The sequence below is a fragment of the Solanum verrucosum genome, unplaced genomic scaffold, assembly GCF_900185275.1.
Source record: "Solanum verrucosum unplaced genomic scaffold, falcon-dt-bn FXZP01001278.1, whole genome shotgun sequence".
In the NCBI taxonomy this organism is placed as follows: Eukaryota; Viridiplantae; Streptophyta; class Magnoliopsida; order Solanales; family Solanaceae; genus Solanum; species Solanum verrucosum.
The window spans coordinates 1452839-1474639 of NW_026020317.1; the positions used below are offsets into that span (position 1 = coordinate 1452839).

Consider the following 21801-nt stretch of genomic DNA (forward strand, 5'->3'; position numbering starts at 1 on the left):
GATGAAAATAATTTGACATCAGTCAATCAATCTAAAACCCATTTATTTAATATGAAAATAATGCACGTACATTTTATTCAATAAAACATATGCTCATCCTCATGATCCATCGTTGTTTTCTCAATACGATCCTTCACCAAATAGTTATTATCTTAAAAAGTTATTTTTTTCAATTTTCTTGAAAGTAACTTTCTAATATAATATAACTATTAGCTGAATAATTTTAGAGAAATCAAGTTTCATGATCGATGAGTATCCAAGATCCATCTTCTTGTTGAACCATTCCTTTATTCTTCTCGATCCACCATGAAGTTGGTATACCATATTCATCCTTCAAATAGTCACCTTTCTTATTCACCAGTGCAATATCTCGATTTATTTCCAGCTTAAACTCTCCTTCTAGTCCATGTGTTCCAGCAATTCCATGCAGATAAACTTCCAGAGTATGACTAAATATGTCTTTCTTCAAGTATTCTGATTTTGTAGTATCAATTACAAGTTCGAAGCCAACATCTTCATACGCCCTCCATTCTGTTGCAGAACCCTCTACCTGTCCACGCTCCATCAGCTTCGGAATGGGATCAGAGACATTGGTAACCCGCAAGATACGAAGGTTTTTCAAGTTTTTATAAGCTTTCTTGAAATTGGCCTCTCCAACACGTGGGCAACCAAGTAAAAATGCACTCACTGGAAACTCCTTATTGATTTGGTTGACAACTATGTCAATTGCGCATAGTGTGCCCAATGATGAACCCAAGCTTTGCCCGGCAACACTGATGCTGATTTCCTCCTTACTGTATTGCTTCAACAACCTTTTAACTTCTTCAAGAACCTGCAGCCAGTTTTAATGTATGTACCTCAAGAATTATTAGACTATAATCACTTGGAAACCAAAGTAATTACATAAAATTACTAATTTCGTACCTGATCTCTAGCACTGGTTGTCCTGTTGAAATTTGACGCTTCATTAAGACAAGTATAAACTGAATAAAAACCTTTGTGTACAAGAATGTTATCCGTATTTTCACCAAATATTTTTGTTGGTTGGACTAACGACCATTTATCGTCTTCGTTGTGTTCTGATTGCGTAATGGTCCCTCTCCAAGCAATCAAAATTTCTCTCCTTCCAAATTCAACTTTACCCTCATCAGTAGCAACAGCAACAAACCCAATCCAATTTGATTCTTTCATCTTGTCAGATACATCTGAAGCTCCATACACATATTTGGTGATTTCATATTTGTATTTGTATTTGTGGAGCCCAACCCTTGTAAAGAGGTTCTTTTTGGAGTATCGACTTGTTCCTCTGTATTTTGAAACTTTCTCATTATTGAATGAGTCGCAGATGGCTTGAGGCATTTGGCCATAGTGAATGAGGTATCGTCGGAGATCATAATCCAAAGGGTGAAGTAAGCCTTCCCAGTTATTTTTTCCACTCAAAATCTCCCATCTTTCAGCTATGCTCTTGTCTCTGTTTTCGATCCCCTTTTTCCTTTTCAAACAGCTACTGATTTTTCTACATACAACCTCCCATCCTTTGTTAATGCATGCCATCTTTCTTCTGATTCGTAACAAATATTTCTACTTACAACCTCCAAATTATAGTTTTTTTCTTTTTTAGATCTAAAGAAGAATGTCGATTAACCTGCTTGCTGGTGGTATTTTCATAATTTAAGTATTTTTAGCATTTAGTGGCTTGATTTGTACAATTTATCCTTTTAGGGCCACTCCATTTTTATGAGGAAAATAGACTGACACATCACTTTGGTGTGAGCATATATGTCTGCCAAGGATTTGCTAATGTGGACCCTCTTTTCAATAGTTGTTTTAGGGACTAACCCATCGGTGACCCTCTAAACTTGGCACAATCTTTCACTTAGACACCTCAACTGAAGGATTTTCATTTTAAACACATCATGTTGCGTCTCGTTGTGTCATTTTGACACTTTTTGCTGACTAAGCATTGTACGTGTGCTACACGAATTTTGAGCGCGTCAGAGACTTTTTTTTGTAAATATTCTGAATTTTTTTGTAAATATTTTCTTCTCCTTCTTCTTCCTTGCTTTCTCCCTTCCATCTTCTCCACCTTCTACCATCCTCCATCACCACACAACTTTTTAAAAAAATTCTACAATATTTTACTAGGTTACACTCTTTGATTTTTCCATCTTCTTTGAAAATCGAATTTGCATCTTGATTCATATTCAAAAACAAAATCGATTTCAAGGGAACAAAAAAATAAATCAACTTCTTTCAAATGGAAAAACTGATTTACATTCTTACCTTCTCCATTGAAAATTAAATTGATTTCAAGGAATAAAAAAAGAAATAAAGAACAACCTCCAAAGAAAAAAAGAGAAATTTATTTTACATATCCTTTATTGTAAATTCCAATTGTAGTAGCACAAAAAATCATCTTCTTTTAAATGTCATATAAAAACTTTTCGATTTGGTATGATTTCCCTTATTCTCCAAAACGTATTTTACTTTGTAAACTAACCTATGTTCTTGCCTTTTTGATGGAGAAGAACAGATGATGGGGAAGGAGGCGCAAGAAGAAGAAGAAAAGAGGTGGGGGCATGGGTTTGGGATATGAAAGAAAGAAAAAAAAAGTAAAATTGAGATTTTTAAAAATAAAATAAAATTTCCACGTGTCACATACCAATTCGTTTATTTTTCCACATAAAAGGCGTCTGGATGTACGCACTTAAAATGCGATTTTGAAAATATAAAAAGTGTCAAAATGACACAATGAGGTTTGACATGAAGTGTTTAAAATGAAAATCCTTCAGTTGAGGTGTCCAAGTGAAAGTTGGTGCCAAGTTTAGGGGGTCACCGATGGGTTAGCCCTTGTTAAAGTAAACTCATAAAAACCTCATTATATCATCTCAATTTTAATTTACTTATCTTATTGTTCCTTTTAATTTTTTATATATTTAAAGTTAAGTAAGAAAATACTACAGATCATACTCTTCCTGTCTAATAATAGTTGTCTACTATTGACTTGACACACATCTTAAGAAACAATAAATAATAAGGGTAATATTACTATTATCCTTTGACTTTATTAAATTTAATACTTTAAAAAATATGTTAAATAATAAATAATATTAATAGTAAGGTTAAAATAGATACTAAAGATAAATTATCTCTTAATTTTCTAATTATGACAAGTATCGTTGGACAACTATTTTTAATATAGTGGACACCTATTGTTGGATGGAGGGAGTAATAATTAACAACTTATAACATTTACAAAATAAATTTTAAAAAATTGGCTGACTCTCAAATTCTATCGATGTCACATAAATTAAGCCGGGGTGTAGCTAGGATAAAGAGTTTAAGGGTTCTTAATTTCCTTTAGAACCGTCAATCAATTTTGTTAGGGTTCACAAATTAATATACATATATATTTAATTAATTTTCTAGTACAAATACAGGGTCTACAGAAAAGCTATTGGGTTCGTCCGAACCCACGAACCTCCACCTAGCTGCGCCTCTAAAATTAAGACATGAATATTAATACATATTATTTAATAGTAACATAAAAAATATTATAAATCACAATAATTAACAATTTGAAATACTTAAAAATTGTATTAAAAAACTTGTTTGACCCTTTAAATTTCATCTATATCACATAAATTAAACGAACATTTATTTTGCTCGTACTAGCACCGACTCCTATATCTAGTACTCTTATAAGAAATACAACTAGCCGCATTGGAAGAACTAAGAAGGTGTTTGGATTGATTTAAAAGTTGGTCAAATCTATTTTTAAGCTAGTTTTAATTCTGGAAGTGTTTTACAAATATAAAAATAACTTAAAATAAGTTAGAAAGTGTTTGGCAAGGTTAAAAATAACTTAAAATAAGTTTAAAATGACTAAAAATAAATTAAAAATCAAAAGTAGGTGTCACACCCCTTTTTTGCGCACGGCGGAAATGATTTTTCCAATTGAAGTGACGTTATTGATTTAGGAATTATTTTTATTTTTCAGAGTCGTCACTTGGAATTGAGTTATGGTGTTTCAAGTCACCTTTTTGTTTTTAAAAGGAAATGACTCTTTAATTTCGGTCTGCGAACTAGAATTTCGGGTAAGGAATTCTGTTAACCGAGGGGAAGGTATTAGGCATCCGTCGAGTCCCGTGGTTCTAGCACGGTTGCTTTTATTGACTTATACTTACCTTTTTTATTTTTGGATATATTTTATATGCTATACGTTTGCTCATCTTTTTATTGAACTTTTATTTGGTCTCAACCTAGATGCATAACCGTATTCTTGGTTTTGATATTTAATAATTTCGAAGCATAACTACTTTATTGTCTCAAGTGTGTCACCTAATATTCCATGTCTCACATCTCGATTTTTTTAAAATAAAATATTTATTAGAATAATTTTGACTAGGTGTGTCACCACATCTTTGAATTTCTTTTAAGCGTTTCAAAAAAAATGTGTAACCACATTCTTAGTTGAAACAAATGTTCTTTAACCTGCCTAAAACTCATCTATTGTTATAAGAACATATTAGTTCTTTATGAATAAAATCAAATAAAGTAAGATAAATCTAAACTTTTAGGATACAATATAAAATTTTGGATGATTTTGTATTGTTTTATTTTTATTTACTCTTAAAGTTAATGTTTAAAATTAGGCTTACACATATTATATTTTTATTTTAATCTTAAAGTTAATGGCAAAATTAGGCATACGCATATTGTAATTTCTAATTAATCCAACAAAATCATGACGAATTGCTAAAATAAATCTCATTCTTTGTTTGATAAATAAAACAACAATAGTTTTTTGAGCCCAAAATTTCCTACTTTATCATTATTAGCATCGAAATAAAGAAAATAATAACGTCATGACCCGTTAATTTTTAGAGATCACAATTAATGAATAAATAAGTAAATAAAAATAACACTATTTTCATTCATTAAAGAGATATAACACTTAACATGTTCTTTCATTTTAATCAAATTATGAATAAAACAAAAGTGTAAGAAAACATATCACATAGTTACATCAAATTTCATGAATAAATTAAGGAAATAAGATAAAGTTTAACCTTAAATAAAGAGAATAAGTACCGCAAAATTTTAACCGAACTCGATTAAACACCCACAAATCTTTTGTAGATTGTATGTAGTGGTATATGTGTTGTATTTATATGAAAGCAATGAAAAAGAAAGAAAAGAAGTGAATGTATTTGTGGATTTTTGAAAGAAAAATATATAAAATAGAGTGTCTTTTCTTTTCTTTTTTTCTGCGAGTGTGTGTTGCTTTTGGTTGCTGATTTGTTTCTTCGTTTTGTGTTGGCATAATACATAAACATGGTCCTTAACTTAGCTTCAACGGACAACTATGTCCTCCAACTTTGAGTGTGCACAAGTAGACACTTAAATTTGTATAAACTTGAACAAGTAGAGACACGTATTCTACCTGACATATTACATTTAGGACGCCACGTAGGACATAAATTTTTCATGTAGCGTGCCATGTAGGATGAATGTATCTATTTGTTCAATTTTATACAAATTTAAGTGTCTACTTGTGCACACCCAAAGTTAAAGGTCATAGTTATCAGCTAACGCCAAATTAATGATCATGTTTATATATTATGCCTTTTGTGTTGCTGTCGTTGTAGTATATGTAGTAGTAGTATGTGTGTTAATGTGTATGTATTCTCTTATTATATAAGAGGAGTTTATGATGGGACATTGTGATGTCCAATCATAAACTCCCTATATAATATATAATATATATTTATTTTTCTACTATAAGGGAGTTTATATAATATATAATAATATAATATAATAAATCATTTACAAATGACTTAAAATATTTCATATTTAAAGGATATATAATAAAATAGGTTCACTCTCAAAATTCTATCCGGGTCACATATATTGGGACAGAAAAAATAACATATATCATTTTAAAATTACCAAAAAAGTATTATAAATAATAATAATTAACAACTTAAAATATCTTAAAGACATTTTAAAAGGGTTAATTTTGTAATTGTAATTTCTACTATATAATAAAAGGGAGTTTATATAATATATATTCTACTATTATATAATATCATAATAAAACCCCTTTTATTATATAGTAGAAATAAATATAATATATATATATATATATATAATATAATATAATATAATAAATCATTTACAAATGACTTAAAATATTTAATATTTAAAAGATATATAATAAAATAGGTTGACTCTCAAAATTCTATCCGGGTCACATATATTGGGACAGAAAAAATAACATATATCATTTCAAAATTACCAAAAAGTATTATAAATAATAATAATTAACAACTTCAAATATCTGAAAAACATTTTTAAAGGGTTAATTTTGTAAGTTTATCCATATCACATAAATTAGGACAAAGTGACCAGCAATGTAAGTTATTTGAAAGTTACATAAAAATATTATAAATCACAATAATTAATAACTTAGAACATTTTTTTTTAAATGCAAATTTGGATGACTCTTCAAATTTCATTTGTGTCACATAAATTGAGACAACAAAAATAACATATATTGCGCTCATTTTAATTTATTTGTCTTAATTTTTTTTATATTTAAAAATTGCGTAAAAATACTATAAATCATGATAATTGACAACATAAAATATTTCAAAAATAAATACATATAAAAAAATTCGATTAATTCTTGAAATTAATCAATCGTTAAAAATTATGTATAAAATACAATAAATCGTGATTTTGACCACTTAAAATATTTATTAAAAAAACAGAAAAAATAAATTGACTGATTCTTAAAATTAATCTATCAATGTCACATAAAATGAGACAAAAGTAGTAATATGTATTGTTTAATGTGAAATTATTGAAAACTACGTAAAATGTATTATAAATGTTAACAATTAACAACATTTGATTGAATCTTGAAATTTTATCAATGCTACATACATTGAGACAAGTGGAGTAATATATATTAAGTATTTAAAAATTACGTACAACCATATTGCTTTCTGTAGGCTTCGAATTATCGTGGTCATTTTTTAGGCTGATACAAGTTTTGTACTTTTTTTTAATATTATAAATCGCAATAATTAATAATTTAAAATATTTTTAAAAATATATTAAAAATTTAGTTGGTTTCGGGAATTTTATTTATACTATATAAAATGGGACAAAGGAAGCAACATATATCATTTACAAATGACTTAAAAAACATTAAAAATTACAATAATTACCAATTTAAAATATTTAAAAGCTATATAATAAAATAGGTTCACTCTCAGAATTCTTTCAGGCTCACATATATTAGGACAAAAAAAATAACACATATCATTTTAAAATTACCAAAAAGTATTATAAATAATAATAATTAACAACTTAAATATCTGAAAGACATTTTAAAAGGGTTAATTTTGTATTTTTATCCATATCACATAAATTAGGACAAAGTGATCAGTAATGTTGGTTATTTGAAAGTTACATCAAAATATTATAAATCACAATAATTAATAACTTAAAACATTTTTTTAAAAAAAATTAAAATTTGGATGACTCTCTAAATTTTATTTGTGTGACATAAATTGAGACAACAAAAATAACATATATTGGGTCCATTTTAATTTATTTGTCTTATTTTTTTTTGGATTTTTTATATTTAAAAAATGCGTAAAATATTATAAATCATGATAATTGACAACATAAAATATGTTTTGAAAAAAAATACAAAAAATTCCATTCATTCTTTAAGTGAATCTATCGTAAAAATACTATAAATCATGATAATTGACAACATAAAATATTTCAAAAATTTTGTATGTGGATAGTCTTATTGTGCCTTGAATAGCGTCAAATAAAGTACAAGTTTGTGATAAAAAAAACTTATTCCTTTATTCACGCAAACAATCGCTTCAAAATCTCCATTATTAGCCCCAAAACATACCATTTATATTATTGGGCCCGTGCCCGTGCATAGCACGGGCAACATTACCTAGTACAGGAAGAATTGTGGGATGTGTTTTGGGGGGGGGGGGGGGGGTGAGTGTACGTGTTGTAATGTTGGAAGTGGGGGGAAGTGGGGTATGCAGGTGGCCGGTAGTGGAGGTTTAGGAGAACAGGGGTAATGGGGTAGTTTAGGGGAGGATAATCGGTATTTTTTTATAAATTAAATATATACAAAATTATAATAATAAAAATATTAATTATTTTGAACTAATGAAATATAAAAATACTAAATGGCTAATTAAAAATATAATTAAGAAATAGCTAGTTTATTTATTAAATTTAATTTATATATATTGTAAATTTTATTTTTTTTATAATAAAACTTATACTAATAATGCAACTCTATTTTTGTAGTTTTCAAATATTTAAGATAAAATAAAAATATCTAATTTATATGTAAAAGCAACATTTATCTATTAAAAATGGTGTAACTTAAATTCGATAAAAAATTACGTGTCTACAGTAGTCTCCCCCAACTTTTTTATTTTTTTGACTTAAAAAAATTATTTTTATTTATTTATTTATTTTTAATTTAAAAACTACTTTTTATGCTAAAACAAACTGGCTCTAAGTCTTGCCACGACTTCCCATAATGGATATTTTCATTACAACTCTTTCAACGATTGCGAAGAAACGGCATGGGTACCAATTTAGTTGGTTTCTAATATTGAAATCAACAAATTAAATACTACTCCCTCTATTTCAAATTAATTGAATTTTTGAGACATTTTTTATTTTTCAAATTAACTTAATTGTTCAATTTTCAAGATTACTTTTAGAATGTTCTTCCAACTTTACCCTTCATTAGTTAGTATTGGAATTAGTTATTAATATTTAGTTATTTTAATCATAAATTTGTCAATAATTAATAGGGTAAAAATGGAAAGTTATGTTTAATTTATATCTTAATCTTCTTTTCTTAAAGAGTGTGAAACAGCTCAACAATTTAATTAATTTGAAATGGAGGGAGTATTTCCTTAGTCAATTTTTACTTATTCACTATATTAAAAATAGTTATTCAGTAATATTTAATTAATTTAAAAATTTAAGAGATAATTTATCAGTTTATGTCTATTTTATTCTTTTTATTAAATATTAATCAATATCTGATCCATTTCCTAAAGTATATATTTAATATATTTAAAGGATAATATAGTAATATTACTTCTATTATTTATTGTTTCTTAAGATGTGTGTCAAGTCAATAATGAACAATTATTGTTAGAAAAAAGGAATAGTAATCATATTTATTGATTTGATTCGAGTTTTTGACTTTTAAGAATCTTTACGACATTTATTTTTCCGAACAATTTATAATTCATTATTTTAAAAAAATCAGTGTGGCGATAACCTTTTTAGATTATAAATAAAGTTTCTTAATATCTATAAGATTTAGTTAAGTTTATTTAAGAAAGACAAAAAAAAAACCAGATAAATCTCATAATTGTTTCTTTAAATAAATGAAATTGAATTCATGATTTAAAAATATAAATATAAGTCTAAGTCTAAACTTCATTAGCCATTTAGAGATAAAACTAATGGTAAAGATAAAATCTTGATCAAAATGTATACAAAGTATTTAAGCTTATCTATAAAAAAAATGTGTATATATATATATGAATAGTTTTTTTTATTATATTGTGAGCACCCCTAGTCACATAAACATACCCTAAACTAAAAACAAATTTTCAATTACACACTTTTAGTTTGTTTGGTCAAAATTTTAAAATTAATTTATTCTGAAAAATATTCTTTTCAAAAAATTTAAAAGTATTTTTAATTAGAAGTAGTTTGTGATTAGTCCGAAATCTAAATGACGTGCGAAAAAGACCAAATAAACTAAAGTAGGACAAAAACTAGTATATTAATGTACTGATAGTGCGTTATAGGTGTTCGACCAAATCTGATGATTGTTAAGGCCAATGGACACTAAGCGTAGCGCACGGCGCACCCATTTCCAACCCTATACTCCATTTTACTCTTTAATATAGAGTTGTTTGTTTTTTTTTAGACAATCAATTCTACCTCAATTCTTTATTTTATTATCTAATTTTGTTTCTCTTCTCAATATTATATTATTATTTTTATTTCATTCTTATTTTCTTATTTCATAATATAAATTCTTTATTTTTTTCCCAATAATTACTTTATATAATTTTCATGTGATATACAATTTTATTTTTTAAATTTTTTTATTTAATAAAATTTTATTTTATTCTAATTTTTAAAATAACATAAATTGCAAGAAAATATTATATAATATACAAATTAATGGAAAAATTCAAATAAAAGTGAAATATAATTACATAAAGACTCAATTTTCGAAATTATTATGTTACTCCCATAAATGCTCTATTAATGCATTAAGGAGTTGAAAATGAGCATTTTTGTCCTTAATTTTTTTATGTCTAGCTAAAAATTGTTCAAATCGGAAATTTCATCTACCACCATTTTTGTCGTTGGAGTTGGAGCCTCTACAGTATCTTGAATTGATGCATTAAGATCACGTTCATCCTCAATTATCATGTTGTGCAGTATAATACATGTAGTCATTATATCATGTAGCACTTCCTTTCTCCAGAAACATGACGGTCCTTCAATAATTGCAAAACGTGATTGCAAAACTCTGAATGCACTTCAACATCTTTTCGGCATGATTCTTGTTTCATCACGAATTAATTATTATGTTATGTATTGTATTTTATCTTGTATTTAAATTATTATGTATTGTATTGTATTGTTATCTTATATTTAAATTATCATATTATGTATTGTATTTTTAAATTAAAATTTTCATTTTATCATTTTTATTTGTTTATTCTTTATGGTGAAAATTAATAATAAAATCAAATTATATTATTGACGAAAATTAGAAAAAATTAAAATATTATTAATTCAGGATGAAAGTAGTATATATTAAATAATATATATTTTAAAATATTATATTACATTTAAAAAGAATTATGAATATTGGTTTATATGAAAATAATATGTTAATATAAAATAATAGAAATAACAATAAAATAATAAAAAGGTGAAATAGAGAGTGTGAATAGTATTTCTCCAAATTTGGAGAACTACTATTCACCTCTCTATAAATGGAGAATAGAGAGTCATTTAGAGAATGGTTGGAGAGTTCATTCTCTATTTTATTCTCCAAATATAGAGAATGAGGAGTAAAATAGAGGTGGGTTGGAGATGTTCTTAGGGCATCTCTAATCATATCCTCTATGTTACTCTCCAAAAATAGAGTTTTCTATTTTTCAAACAATCAACTTCAACTCAATTACCTATTAACTCTCTAAATAAGATGTTTTTCTCTCTCTCCTCAATATTATTTCTATTTCATTCTTATTTTCTTATTTCATAATATAATTTTTTTTTTCAAATAATCACTTTGTATAATTTTCAAATATAAAATTTTATTTTTTTCAAATTTTTATTTAATTTAAAATTTTATTTTACTCTAAATTTATAAATAACAAAAATTGCAAATAAATATTATATAATATATAAATTAGTGGACACAAATTGCAACCAAAATTGTTGTGATAAAATTATTATGTTATGTATTGTGTTATCTCGTATTCCAATTGTTATTTTATTGATCATATTTTTAAATTTAAATTTTCATCTTATCATTTTAATTTTGTTCATTCATCGTAGTGACAATTAATAATATCAGATTATATGACGAAAATTTAAAAAAAATTTATTAATTCGAGATGAAAATAGTATATATTAAATAATATATTTTTAAAAATATTATATTACATTTAAAAAGAATTGCGTATATTAAATATTTAATAATGGTCTTATATGAAAAATAATGTGTTAATTATAAAATAAAATAGAAATAATAATAAAATAATCAAAAAATAAAACAAAGAGAGTGTGAATAGTAATTCTACAAACCTCTCAATAAGTGGAGAATAAAGAGTGATATAGAGAGTGGTTGGAGAACTCATTCTCTATTTTACTCTTCAAATATAGAGAATGGAGAGTAAAATAGAGGTGGATTGAAGATGGTCATAGAACTCCGAAAAGAAAAACCATGATCACGTCCCCCTCCCTATATATCCAGGATCTACTTTCTTGAAAAAGAATTTAAAAATCATTATCACAAAAATAAGGAAGAAACAAATTATTGGATGACTATTATGATTAATATCTCTAAAGTTTATAACGACGTTAGATCCAATGACAATTAACTACTGTTGATAAAAACTTAACATTTTTTGTTAATGTGTATATTATTACCGCTAAAAACTATTTTTGTTATAATGTATACTTCAACAAGACATGCCAGAATTTATCAATTCATTGATATTATCACACATCACGATTTTTCTTATCTTTTTTTGTACATCGCGAGTTCTAATACTAGTTAAGGTAGAAAAAAAAATGTCCTTGTAAAAGAATTAAAAATCATTATCTTCATCTTCATGATCCATGAGAATCCAAGATCCATTTTGTTGTTGAACCATCCCTTTGTTCTCCACAACCCACCATGAAATAGGTACACCATATTCATCTTTTAACGTGTCATATGCTTGTTAACAAGTGAGACATCGCGTTTCACTTCTAGCTTGAACCCTTCTTTTGATCCTTGTGTTCCAGCAACTCCATGCAAGTAACATTCCAAGTTATGCCATGTCCAATAGTCTCCAGGACTTTTTAGATATCCCGATTTTCTAGTGTCGATGCTTAATTCGACACCAACATCTGAGTAGCCAATAAACGGATAATGTGGAATTATATCTGGCATATTTCGGACTCTCAGAGCTCGAAGCTGATTTTCGAGTTCTGAGAAAGTCTTTTTGAAATTTTCATCTCCCACTCTAGGACTTGCAAATAGAAATGCCGTGACTGGAAATCCCTTGTTAATTTCATTGAAAACAATATCTACTGCATTTAATGTCGCGATGGATGCCCCCATGCTATGCCCTGTTACTGTTATGGTAACCTCCTCCTTCTTATATTGTTCCACCAATCTTTGGACTTCTCCAAGTACCTAATTATAGAAAACATTAGATTATTAGTGTTAGTGACAGAACATATTAAATTATTTTTTTTACATCATTTACCTGATCTCTAGCACTGGCCTTATTGAATAGTGATCGTGGATCATTTGAAGTATACATAGAATACCAACCGTGATGAACCTTAGGATCCGATTTTTCACCAAATATTATTGGGGCTGAGACGCGAATAAATTCAAAATCATTAAACCATTCCATAGCGACAACAGTTGATCTCCAAGCAATCACTATATCCCTTCTTCCTAATGCTACTTTCCCTTCATCGGTGGCCACAGCAACAAAACCAATCCAATTTGACTCTTTACTCCAAGATTCTCCTGACAATGATTTTATGATGAATGCTTCTGGAACTTGTATAGATGATGTCGCGTATATATATTTAGTTACCTCATACTTGAATGGATTCGATATCTCAATCCCCACTTTAGAGAAGAGATTCTTCTTAGAATATCGGCAACATCCAGCATACTTTGATGACTTGTCGTTGTTGAAGGCATCTCGAATTGCTTGTACCATTTCTCCGTAGTGAATGAGGTACCGACGAAGATCATTGTCAAGTGGATCTAATAAGCCTTCCCAATTGTTATTCCCACTAAGAAGTCTCCATCTTTCTGCTATATTGCTTATATTCTTGTTTTTATTTTGCATCTTTTCAATGGGTTCCCTTGGGTTTTTTCCTGGTTTGAAGCAGTTGAAGTACAATTTCCTCTTGTGAGTTAACTTGCTTTTTTTTCTGTGTACAAATTTTGATATTTTTTCCCTATATGTATGATGAGGCCATTTATAGGTAATGTAGTTACCAAATTGCATCATTCATTTATCATGAGAAGTTTTTGCTGTTGCTTTTCATTCTTTCAATTCCACACTCAAGCTGACATTGCCTAATTAACAGAAATGTTATGGAAAGAAGAATTAAAGGGACATGCTTGACATTTTCACAAGGCAAGAATTCCATCTGTTTTGTTTTGAACAATTCTCACTCATGTTGTTTGTGTGGAGAATATATATTGAATGTCACTATATGACATTCAAAAGTTCTTACTCAATAATCTCTATTTTGGTTTCCAAGAGAAGTCCATCAACACTAGTCATTTTAGTATTTTAGATTTTTTTTTAAAAAATCTTGGTGAAATGTTTAAGACCACTACATTAAATAAATTTTTATAACATTTGACATATTTTTAATTTAAGATCATAAGATTCAAACATCTTCTTTAATTTCTTAAATTTTGTATCAAATCAAAATTGGATAAACAAATTAAAATGAATGCTATATTATTTTGCTAAAAAGTCTAACTAGTCTTTTCCTTGCTTTGTACTTTGAAGCATAGTTGCTTATACTTGAGCACCAAATATTTATCTTGAATAACAAAGTCTGAAGTGGGAGGGCCCAAATCAACGCATTCAATTGAGTCCTCATACATCGGATTCATTGGTAACTTAACTGGCTAGCTCTCAGAATCACTACTTACTTATTTTTCAAACTAATCCATCTCAATTTATGTGATATGATTTAAATTTTAAGAGATAACTTTTTTATTTTGATCATAAATTCAAACATATGTGTAATCATTTAAAATTTATTAAATATAAATTTATAAAATGATTCGGATTATATTAAATTCATTAATATATTAATCCAAATAAATATTATGGATTGATATAATTGAGTTAATTATTTAAATTCAATAAATATGAATTTAATTAAAGCCCGCTCAATAAAGCCCATATGTCATGTCACTTAAATCTGATTGGCCGAAGGGAATCCTATTCCAATCACAACTCCCCTATTTTAAAACTATAAATAGAGGTCCTCATAATTCAGAATAGAGAACCAAGAATTCGAACAAGAAGCTAGAGAAAGCTCGTGGATCAAAAGCCGCGATTTATCTACAAGTTAAAGAATTCAAGAATTCAAGTGTTCAAGTTCAAGATTTGAAGAAGTCAAGATCAAGTTCAAGAACGATCAAGATCAAGACCACCGGATTTAAGATCAAGCTCGAAGCCCTTGAATTCAACTAGAAAGTCAAGATCAAGATCAAGTCCAAGTCCAAGTTCAAGATCAAGCTCAAGAGCCTTTGAATTTTATTTGAAAAGGTGAATTCAGAGGAATCATATAGATTGTAATACTCGCACTTGAAATAATAAAACGATTGTTGCATAATTTTCCGTTCTTGATAATTATTTTCTCGACGCGAAATTTTATTGTCTACAAATTCTGGCACGCCCAGTGGGACAATTTCTACCTATCATCTCAACTTTTCAAGCATCAAAGAATATTGAGTTGACTTCCATGAAGAACAACTCTCGATCAACTGCCTCTAAGGCCATTAGCTCCAAGTTCTCTACTGAAGTTGAAGGCATTCTGGTTGTTACCTTTGGAAGTTTCGGAGCTGTTACGAGAAGCAAAACTGCTACACTAGGACAACAAACACTTCAAGTGTCATCCGCATTAACTCCAGTTTTTGGGTCTACGACTCCAAAAAGATCGAGTTCCGCCGTAAACGTTTTAGAAAGAGAAAGCAGCGTTGCTAAAAAAATCAAGAAGACATTGGCTTTCCTTGAGCAATCTGGTTCCAAAAACTCTACTACAAGGGAGAGCTATGATTCAACGAATGAATCACCTCCATATGCATCGCGTAATGTGAGTCCACTGAAGATCAACTTACGCAGTGTCGCAAACAACGATCATGCAAACAATGGTGGTTGTTGCTTCTTCCTCTGAGGAACAACTCACAAATCTGACGAAGCTGGTTGAAGGATTGACAAAGCATGTACAACACCAAGAGTCTAGAATCGATAAGTTGATGGATCAAATTAAAGGACTTTTAGATGGAGAAACAAGTCATGCGCCCGAAAAATGTTTTGAAGTTCAAGAGATTAGAGATCCTGCGAAGAAAGCACCACTTGTTAATGAGCTGTCAGTTTCTTCTGAAGGAATGATCTCACTCGATTACTTGAAGGAGTTCATTGAAGGCACTATCAAAGATAAGTATGAAGTCTCCACCAAGTCTTCTCGTATGTATGTCAAGTCATACACTGCAAGAATTGATGACTTAAAAATGTCTTCTGGTTATCAACCTCCCAAATTTCAACAATTTGAGGGTAGAGGAAATCTGAAGCAACATATTGCACACTTTGTGGAGACATGTAATAATGCTGGAACATATGGAGACTATCTTGTCAAGCAGTTTGTCCGGTCTCTAAAAGAAAATGCCTTTGATTGGTACACGGATCTTGAGCCCAATTCTATTGATAGTTGGAAGCAACTAGAGCACGAGTTTCTTATTCGATTCTATAGCACGAGGCGTACTATGAGCATGGTAGAACTTACGAATACTCGCCAAGGGAAGGATGAACCAGCCATAGACTTCATAAATTAATGGAGAAACGCGAGCCTGAATAGCAAGGATAAGCTTTGTGAAGCTTTTGCAATATAAATGTGTATCTAAGGGATGCACTGGGAGCTTCTTTATATCTTACAGGGATCAAAATCCTTTGAAGATCTAGCTACTTGTACTCATGATATGGAATTGAGCATGTCCTCTGTCGGAAAGGATATGACGTTTGTCTATGACCCTCGCAAAGGAAGAGACAAGTAGGAACCTAAGAGATGGAGCAAATTTGTGCCCAAGAACGACAACAAAGAGTCAATGAATGTTAATGTGTCGCCTGTGAAGTTCACTACGAAGGAAGGGAACAAGCAAAGTGTGAGAACGAATTTCCAAGCGCGTTCAGACCAAAAATTGATCTTAAGGGAAATGCAAGAAACGGAATACCCCTTCTTGGATTCTGACGTTTTTGATATTTTTGATGAGTTACTTGAACTAAAGCTCAATGAGTTGTCAGAGATGAAGCGGCTTGATGAAGCTGGAAAAGCTGATGATCCAAATTATTGCAAGTATCATAGACTTGTAAGTCATACTCTTGAAAAATATTTTGTCTTCAAGGATAGAGCGATGCGATTGGATAGAGAAAAGAAGATTGTCTTTGATGATGAGAAAACTAGTTCTAATCAAATCTCTATCACATTCGGCTCACTCGATTGGGTCCAAATATGTATCGCTGAAAAGCATGAAGAAGAGTCATTGGAGCTAGACAAATCTCAAGTTGATATAGATAGTGATAAAGACTGGATTCTTGTGACTAGGCGAAGACGCAACAAGTCCAGCTTACGAAAAGAATCATGTGAGCAACCGATTAGAAAGAAGATGGTGAAGAAGCTAGAGAAAGCTCGTGGATCAAAAACCGCAATTTCTCTACAAGTTCAAGAATTTGAGAATTCAAGTGTTCAAGTTCAAGATTTGAAGAAGTCAAGATCAAGTTCAAGAACGATCAAGATCAAGATCACCGGATTCAAGATCAAGCTCGAAGCCCTTGAATTCAACTTAGAAAATCAAGATCAAGATCAAGATAAAGTTTAAGTAAAGATCAAGTTCAAGTCCAAGTCCAAGTCCAAGTCAAGAGCCCTTGAATTTTATTTGAAAAGGCTAATTCAGAGGAATCGTAGAGATTGTAACACTCGCACTTGAAATAATAAAATGATTGTTGCATAATTTTCCGTTCTTGATTATTGTTTTCTCGACACGAAATTTTATTGTCTACAATATGATCTTAAAAAAAAATAAAAATTTAAAACATTTTTAATATACATAAAAGTATTATAAGTTATAATAATTAATCATTTAAAATATTTAAATAACGTACGAGTAAATTGGATAAAAAAATTCTCGTTTGACCTTTGAGAAGTTAAAGTGTCACGTTAAATAAGGGGCAGAAAGTATATTAGGATCTGTTTGCTATAAGATTTTTTCACTTTCTTCCAAAAAAATATTTCACTGAATTAAAAAATCAAACTTTTGATCATGAAAATTTTCAAATTTAACTTCGAGTTACATATTAGGAATTGGAAAACAATTTTCATTTTTTCACGTTTATTTTATTTTTCTTTTAAAATTTTTACCCTCAATATTTTATTTTATAAAAACAACTCATTTAAATTTGGGAACTTTCGCAAATAGTCATTATAATAAACTTAATTATGCTTCATAGCTATAATTTACATATTTACGAGCTGTAGCTACAGTATAATTCACGAATTTGTATAATTCGCAGGTTTGTATAATTCGCGGGTACATTTGTATAATTCAGTTATTTTTGTATAAACTTGAAATAACGAATTTATACAATTACAAACATCAGAAGTGTAAACAGTTATAAAAATTATATTATACAAATTCCGAATTATACAAAAGTTATACCAATTATATTATACAAATTTCGAATTATACAAAACTAAAAAGTTGAGCCGCGTAATTATAGCTAAAAGTAGATCGCGAATTATAATTAAGACAAACTATAACTATGTTAGCTAATTAACTAATATATGTTTGCTTATATGCGTAATTTTCCCTTTAAAGTTATATTTCATAATTTTAGGAATAGTAACATCCAAATAACTAAATATTATTTGCAAAAATTATAATCAAACTCAACTCTAACTTCAAAAATTTCAAATTAAAAAAATATTACAATAGTATGTAATAGTTCATATATGAGATCTAATCTATACTATTATGTAACTATTAATTTGAGATATTATTCTTTTAGAATTTAATGATATATTTCAGATGAATTGGTCGAATTGGATGATATTTCTAGTTTTTGAAAATTGGAGGTATAAATTATATTTTAAAAAAATACATTCAAATTCTAAATAACTTTTACAAAAAAAAAATATAATCAAACATAACTTCAATTTTCAAATTCTTTATAAAATAATCCTTTTTTCTTTAGTTTTCCTGGCCAAATGCCCCACTATATATTTTCAATCAATTTCTTGTCACTATTTGTTTGTACAAAAAAACTTAATTGATTTTAACCAAACAAAAAAAAAAAGGTTAACTGATAGTCATTACTCATGATTAATGCATCTGTACTGCCACAAGAAAATAGAAGAAAAGATAAAAGGGCTATGACCCACTACTCTGACTAATTTGACATCAATCATGAACCTCAAATTAATTTTTTGACAGATTTATTATGATCGTTAATTAAATGGATTCAATCCCTCTTAATCCGCACAAATTTGATAAAATATGTGTAGTAGAAGACTTAATTTGATAAACCTTATCTTTAATTTTTTTTAAAATAATTTGATAAGCCTTTTCAACATCTTTTTAGGGTATCTTTTTATTGTGCGGATTATCTGTTTATAAGTAAATAATTTATTTTTTTGAAAATATGCATGTTATTTTTAATATATCAAATTAAACACGATAAATAATCTCAAGGTATCTAAGGTAATCATAACTAACATTAGTATTGCTAATGTCAGTATTACCAATATTACACCATATTAACACAATTCTCATACATCCTGCCAAATATTCCTAATTGTCGTCATCCTCGTGATCCATAAGAATCCAAGATCCGTTTTCGTGTTGAACCATTCCTTTATTCTTCTCGGTCCACCACGACACTGGTACACCATATTTATCCTTCAACACATCATCTGCTTTATTCATAAGAGCAGTATCCCGATTTATCTCCAACTTGAACTCTCCTTCTGATCCATGTGTTCCAGCGATTCCGTGCAAATAAACCTCCAAAATATGACCATTTATCTCTTTCTTCAAGTAGTCTGATTTTGTAGTATCAATTGAAAGTTCAAAGCCAACATCTTCATACACTCTCCAATCTGTTTCAGAACCCTCCACCTGTCCACGATCTGGCAGCTTCGTAATGTAATCAGATGCATTGGTAATCCGCAAGATGTGCAAGTTTTTCAAATTTTGATAAGCTTTCTTGAAATTGGCCTCTCCAACTCGTGGGCTAGCAAATAAAAATGCAGTTACTGGAAACCCCTTATTGACTTGGCTGACAACTATGTCGATCGCGCATAGTGTGGCTAATGATGAACCCAAGCTGTGGCCTGTAACACTGATGCTAACTTCCTCCTCTTTGTATTGATCCAACAACCTTTTAACTTCTTCAAGAACCTGTTTGAATGACCAAATACAAAAGGGAATTTTAATGAGTATCACCTGCAAAGTTGCTTGATATAAAAAGAAAAAAGTCCTACCTGATCTCTAGCACTGGTTGTCCGATTGAAATTTGAAGCTTCATCAAGACAAGTATAAATTGAATAAAAACCTTTGTGTACAAGAATGTTATCCGCATTTTCTCCAAAGATTTCAATTGGTTGGACCAAGGAAAATTCGAAATCATCATTCCATTCCGAGACAGTTATAGTCCCTCTCCAAGCAATTAAAATGTCTCTCCTCCCTAATTCAACTTTACCTTCATCAGTAGCAACAGCAACAAACCCAATCCAATTTGATACTTTGACCTTTTCAGTTTTACTTGAAGCTCCATAGAAATATTTGGTGATTTCATATTTGTTTTTATGGAGCCCCACCCTTATGAAGAGGTTCTTTTTGGAGTATCGACTTGTTCCTCTGTATTTTGAAACTTTCTCATTATTGAATGAGTCGTAGATGGCTTGAGGCATTTGGCCATAGTGGATAAGGTATCGTCGTAGATCATAATCCAAAGGGTCAAGTAATCCTTCCCAATTGTTTTTTCCACTTAAAATCTCCCATCTTTCAGCTATGCTCTTGTCTCTGTTCTCGATCCCCTTTTTCCTTTTCAAACAGCTCCTGATTTTTCTACTTACAACCTCCCATCCTTTGTTAATGCAGGCCATCTTTCTTCTGATTCAATACTGGAGTTGTTTGGTTTTTACTTTCTTTTCAAGATCCCAGCTACTACTGAAGAACTTGTCAATTTCAATGGCAGATCTAAGCCTTGCACGACTCCCGAGAATTTACTATTTTCATTGCCCCAGTACTACCACTGCTCTTTCAAACTACTTCCTCTGGTCCAATCTAATGAATTATTGGGGGTGTGTGACCCACATTCATTATAATATCTTTAGGGCCCGTTTGACCATGCGATATGATATCATGATATGGTATTATGAGATGAAATTAAAATTTTGTTTGGACATACGATATGAAATTTTTGTGTTGTATATTTTCTGATAAACATAAAAAATTTCATAAGTTGTAAAATTATTAAAATAGCCCCAATTGTTTATTCAATCTTATCAAATAAACAAAAATTTATAAAATCTCATAATAAATTTTTACAAAACTAAGTAATTGTTTCATCTAACTTTAATTTAATAAAAAAAATTGAACATAAATTGTAGTGTACTAGTCCTCCCACATAGTACATACAATTTCCTCACGTTGAACTTGTATTTCTTAATCATGTGACCTATAAGACGAATCATCATTGTTACTTTGAGCCATTTGTTGGTCAATATCATCCACAACTATAATTTCATGTTCATAGACCATAAAAAATTCATCGCTTTAACAATCGATTTGTGTGAGTTAAAGTGACTATATGTTGGTGAGAATAATAAATTTTATGTCGGTGAGAATAATAAATTTTAAAAAGTAATGATATGATTATAAATTTTATTTACATATGAAATAAATAGTTAGTAGATATAAATGTGGGGTTGTTTTAACAAAATATAAACTCGTAGATCAATTTTTGTATTAAAATATCTCAAATCATGATATGGAATTACCATATAATTCCATATCATGGTTTTTGGAGAATATGGAATCACATCTCATGATATGAAATTATGAGATGGAATCAGCATAAAATCGCATGTCCAAACGCTGATTCCATCTCACGATACTATATCGTGATATGGTATCGCATAGCCAAACGC

General features: G+C 29.2%; 2 protein-coding genes and 1 pseudogene across 2 annotated transcripts; all 3 read right to left on the minus strand.

Annotated features, from left to right (window-relative positions):
* Positions 1 to 232: 232 nt before the first annotated feature.
* LOC125835207 (phospholipase A1-IIgamma-like) lies at positions 233 to 1639 on the minus strand. The gene is made up of 2 exons (XM_049514332.1): positions 925 to 1639; positions 233 to 832 (listed from the first exon to the last, which is right to left on the minus strand). The coding sequence occupies exons 1-2, from the start codon at positions 1552 to 1554 to the stop codon at positions 233 to 235; spliced, it is 1230 nt and encodes a 409-aa protein (XP_049370289.1). The 5' UTR covers positions 1555 to 1639.
* Positions 1640 to 12414: 10775 nt separating this feature from the next.
* LOC125835213 (phospholipase A1-II 1-like) lies at positions 12415 to 13712 on the minus strand (annotated as a pseudogene).
* Positions 13713 to 19438: 5726 nt separating this feature from the next.
* On the minus strand, positions 19439 to 20773 carry LOC125835206 (phospholipase A1-II 1-like). Its single transcript, XM_049514331.1, has 2 exons — positions 20131 to 20773; positions 19439 to 20047 (listed from the first exon to the last, which is right to left on the minus strand). The coding sequence occupies exons 1-2, from the start codon at positions 20752 to 20754 to the stop codon at positions 19439 to 19441; spliced, it is 1233 nt and encodes a 410-aa protein (XP_049370288.1). The 5' UTR covers positions 20755 to 20773.
* Positions 20774 to 21801: the final 1028 nt, after the last annotated feature.

Bases quoted from the DNA above. Each gene is read 5' to 3' on its own strand.
- LOC125835207 (XM_049514332.1), bottom strand. From the start codon at position 1,554: ATGGCATGCATTAACAAAGGATGGGAGGTTGTATGTAGAAAAATCAGT. The intron at 833-924 runs GTACGAAATTAG...AACTGGCTGCAG, and splicing joins CAACCAGTGCTAGAGATCAG to GTTCTTGAAGAAGTTAAAAG.
- LOC125835206 (XM_049514331.1), bottom strand. From the start codon at position 20,754: ATGGCCTGCATTAACAAAGGATGGGAGGTTGTAAGTAGAAAAATCAGG. The intron at 20,048-20,130 runs GTAGGACTTTTT...TCATTCAAACAG, and splicing joins CAACCAGTGCTAGAGATCAG to GTTCTTGAAGAAGTTAAAAG.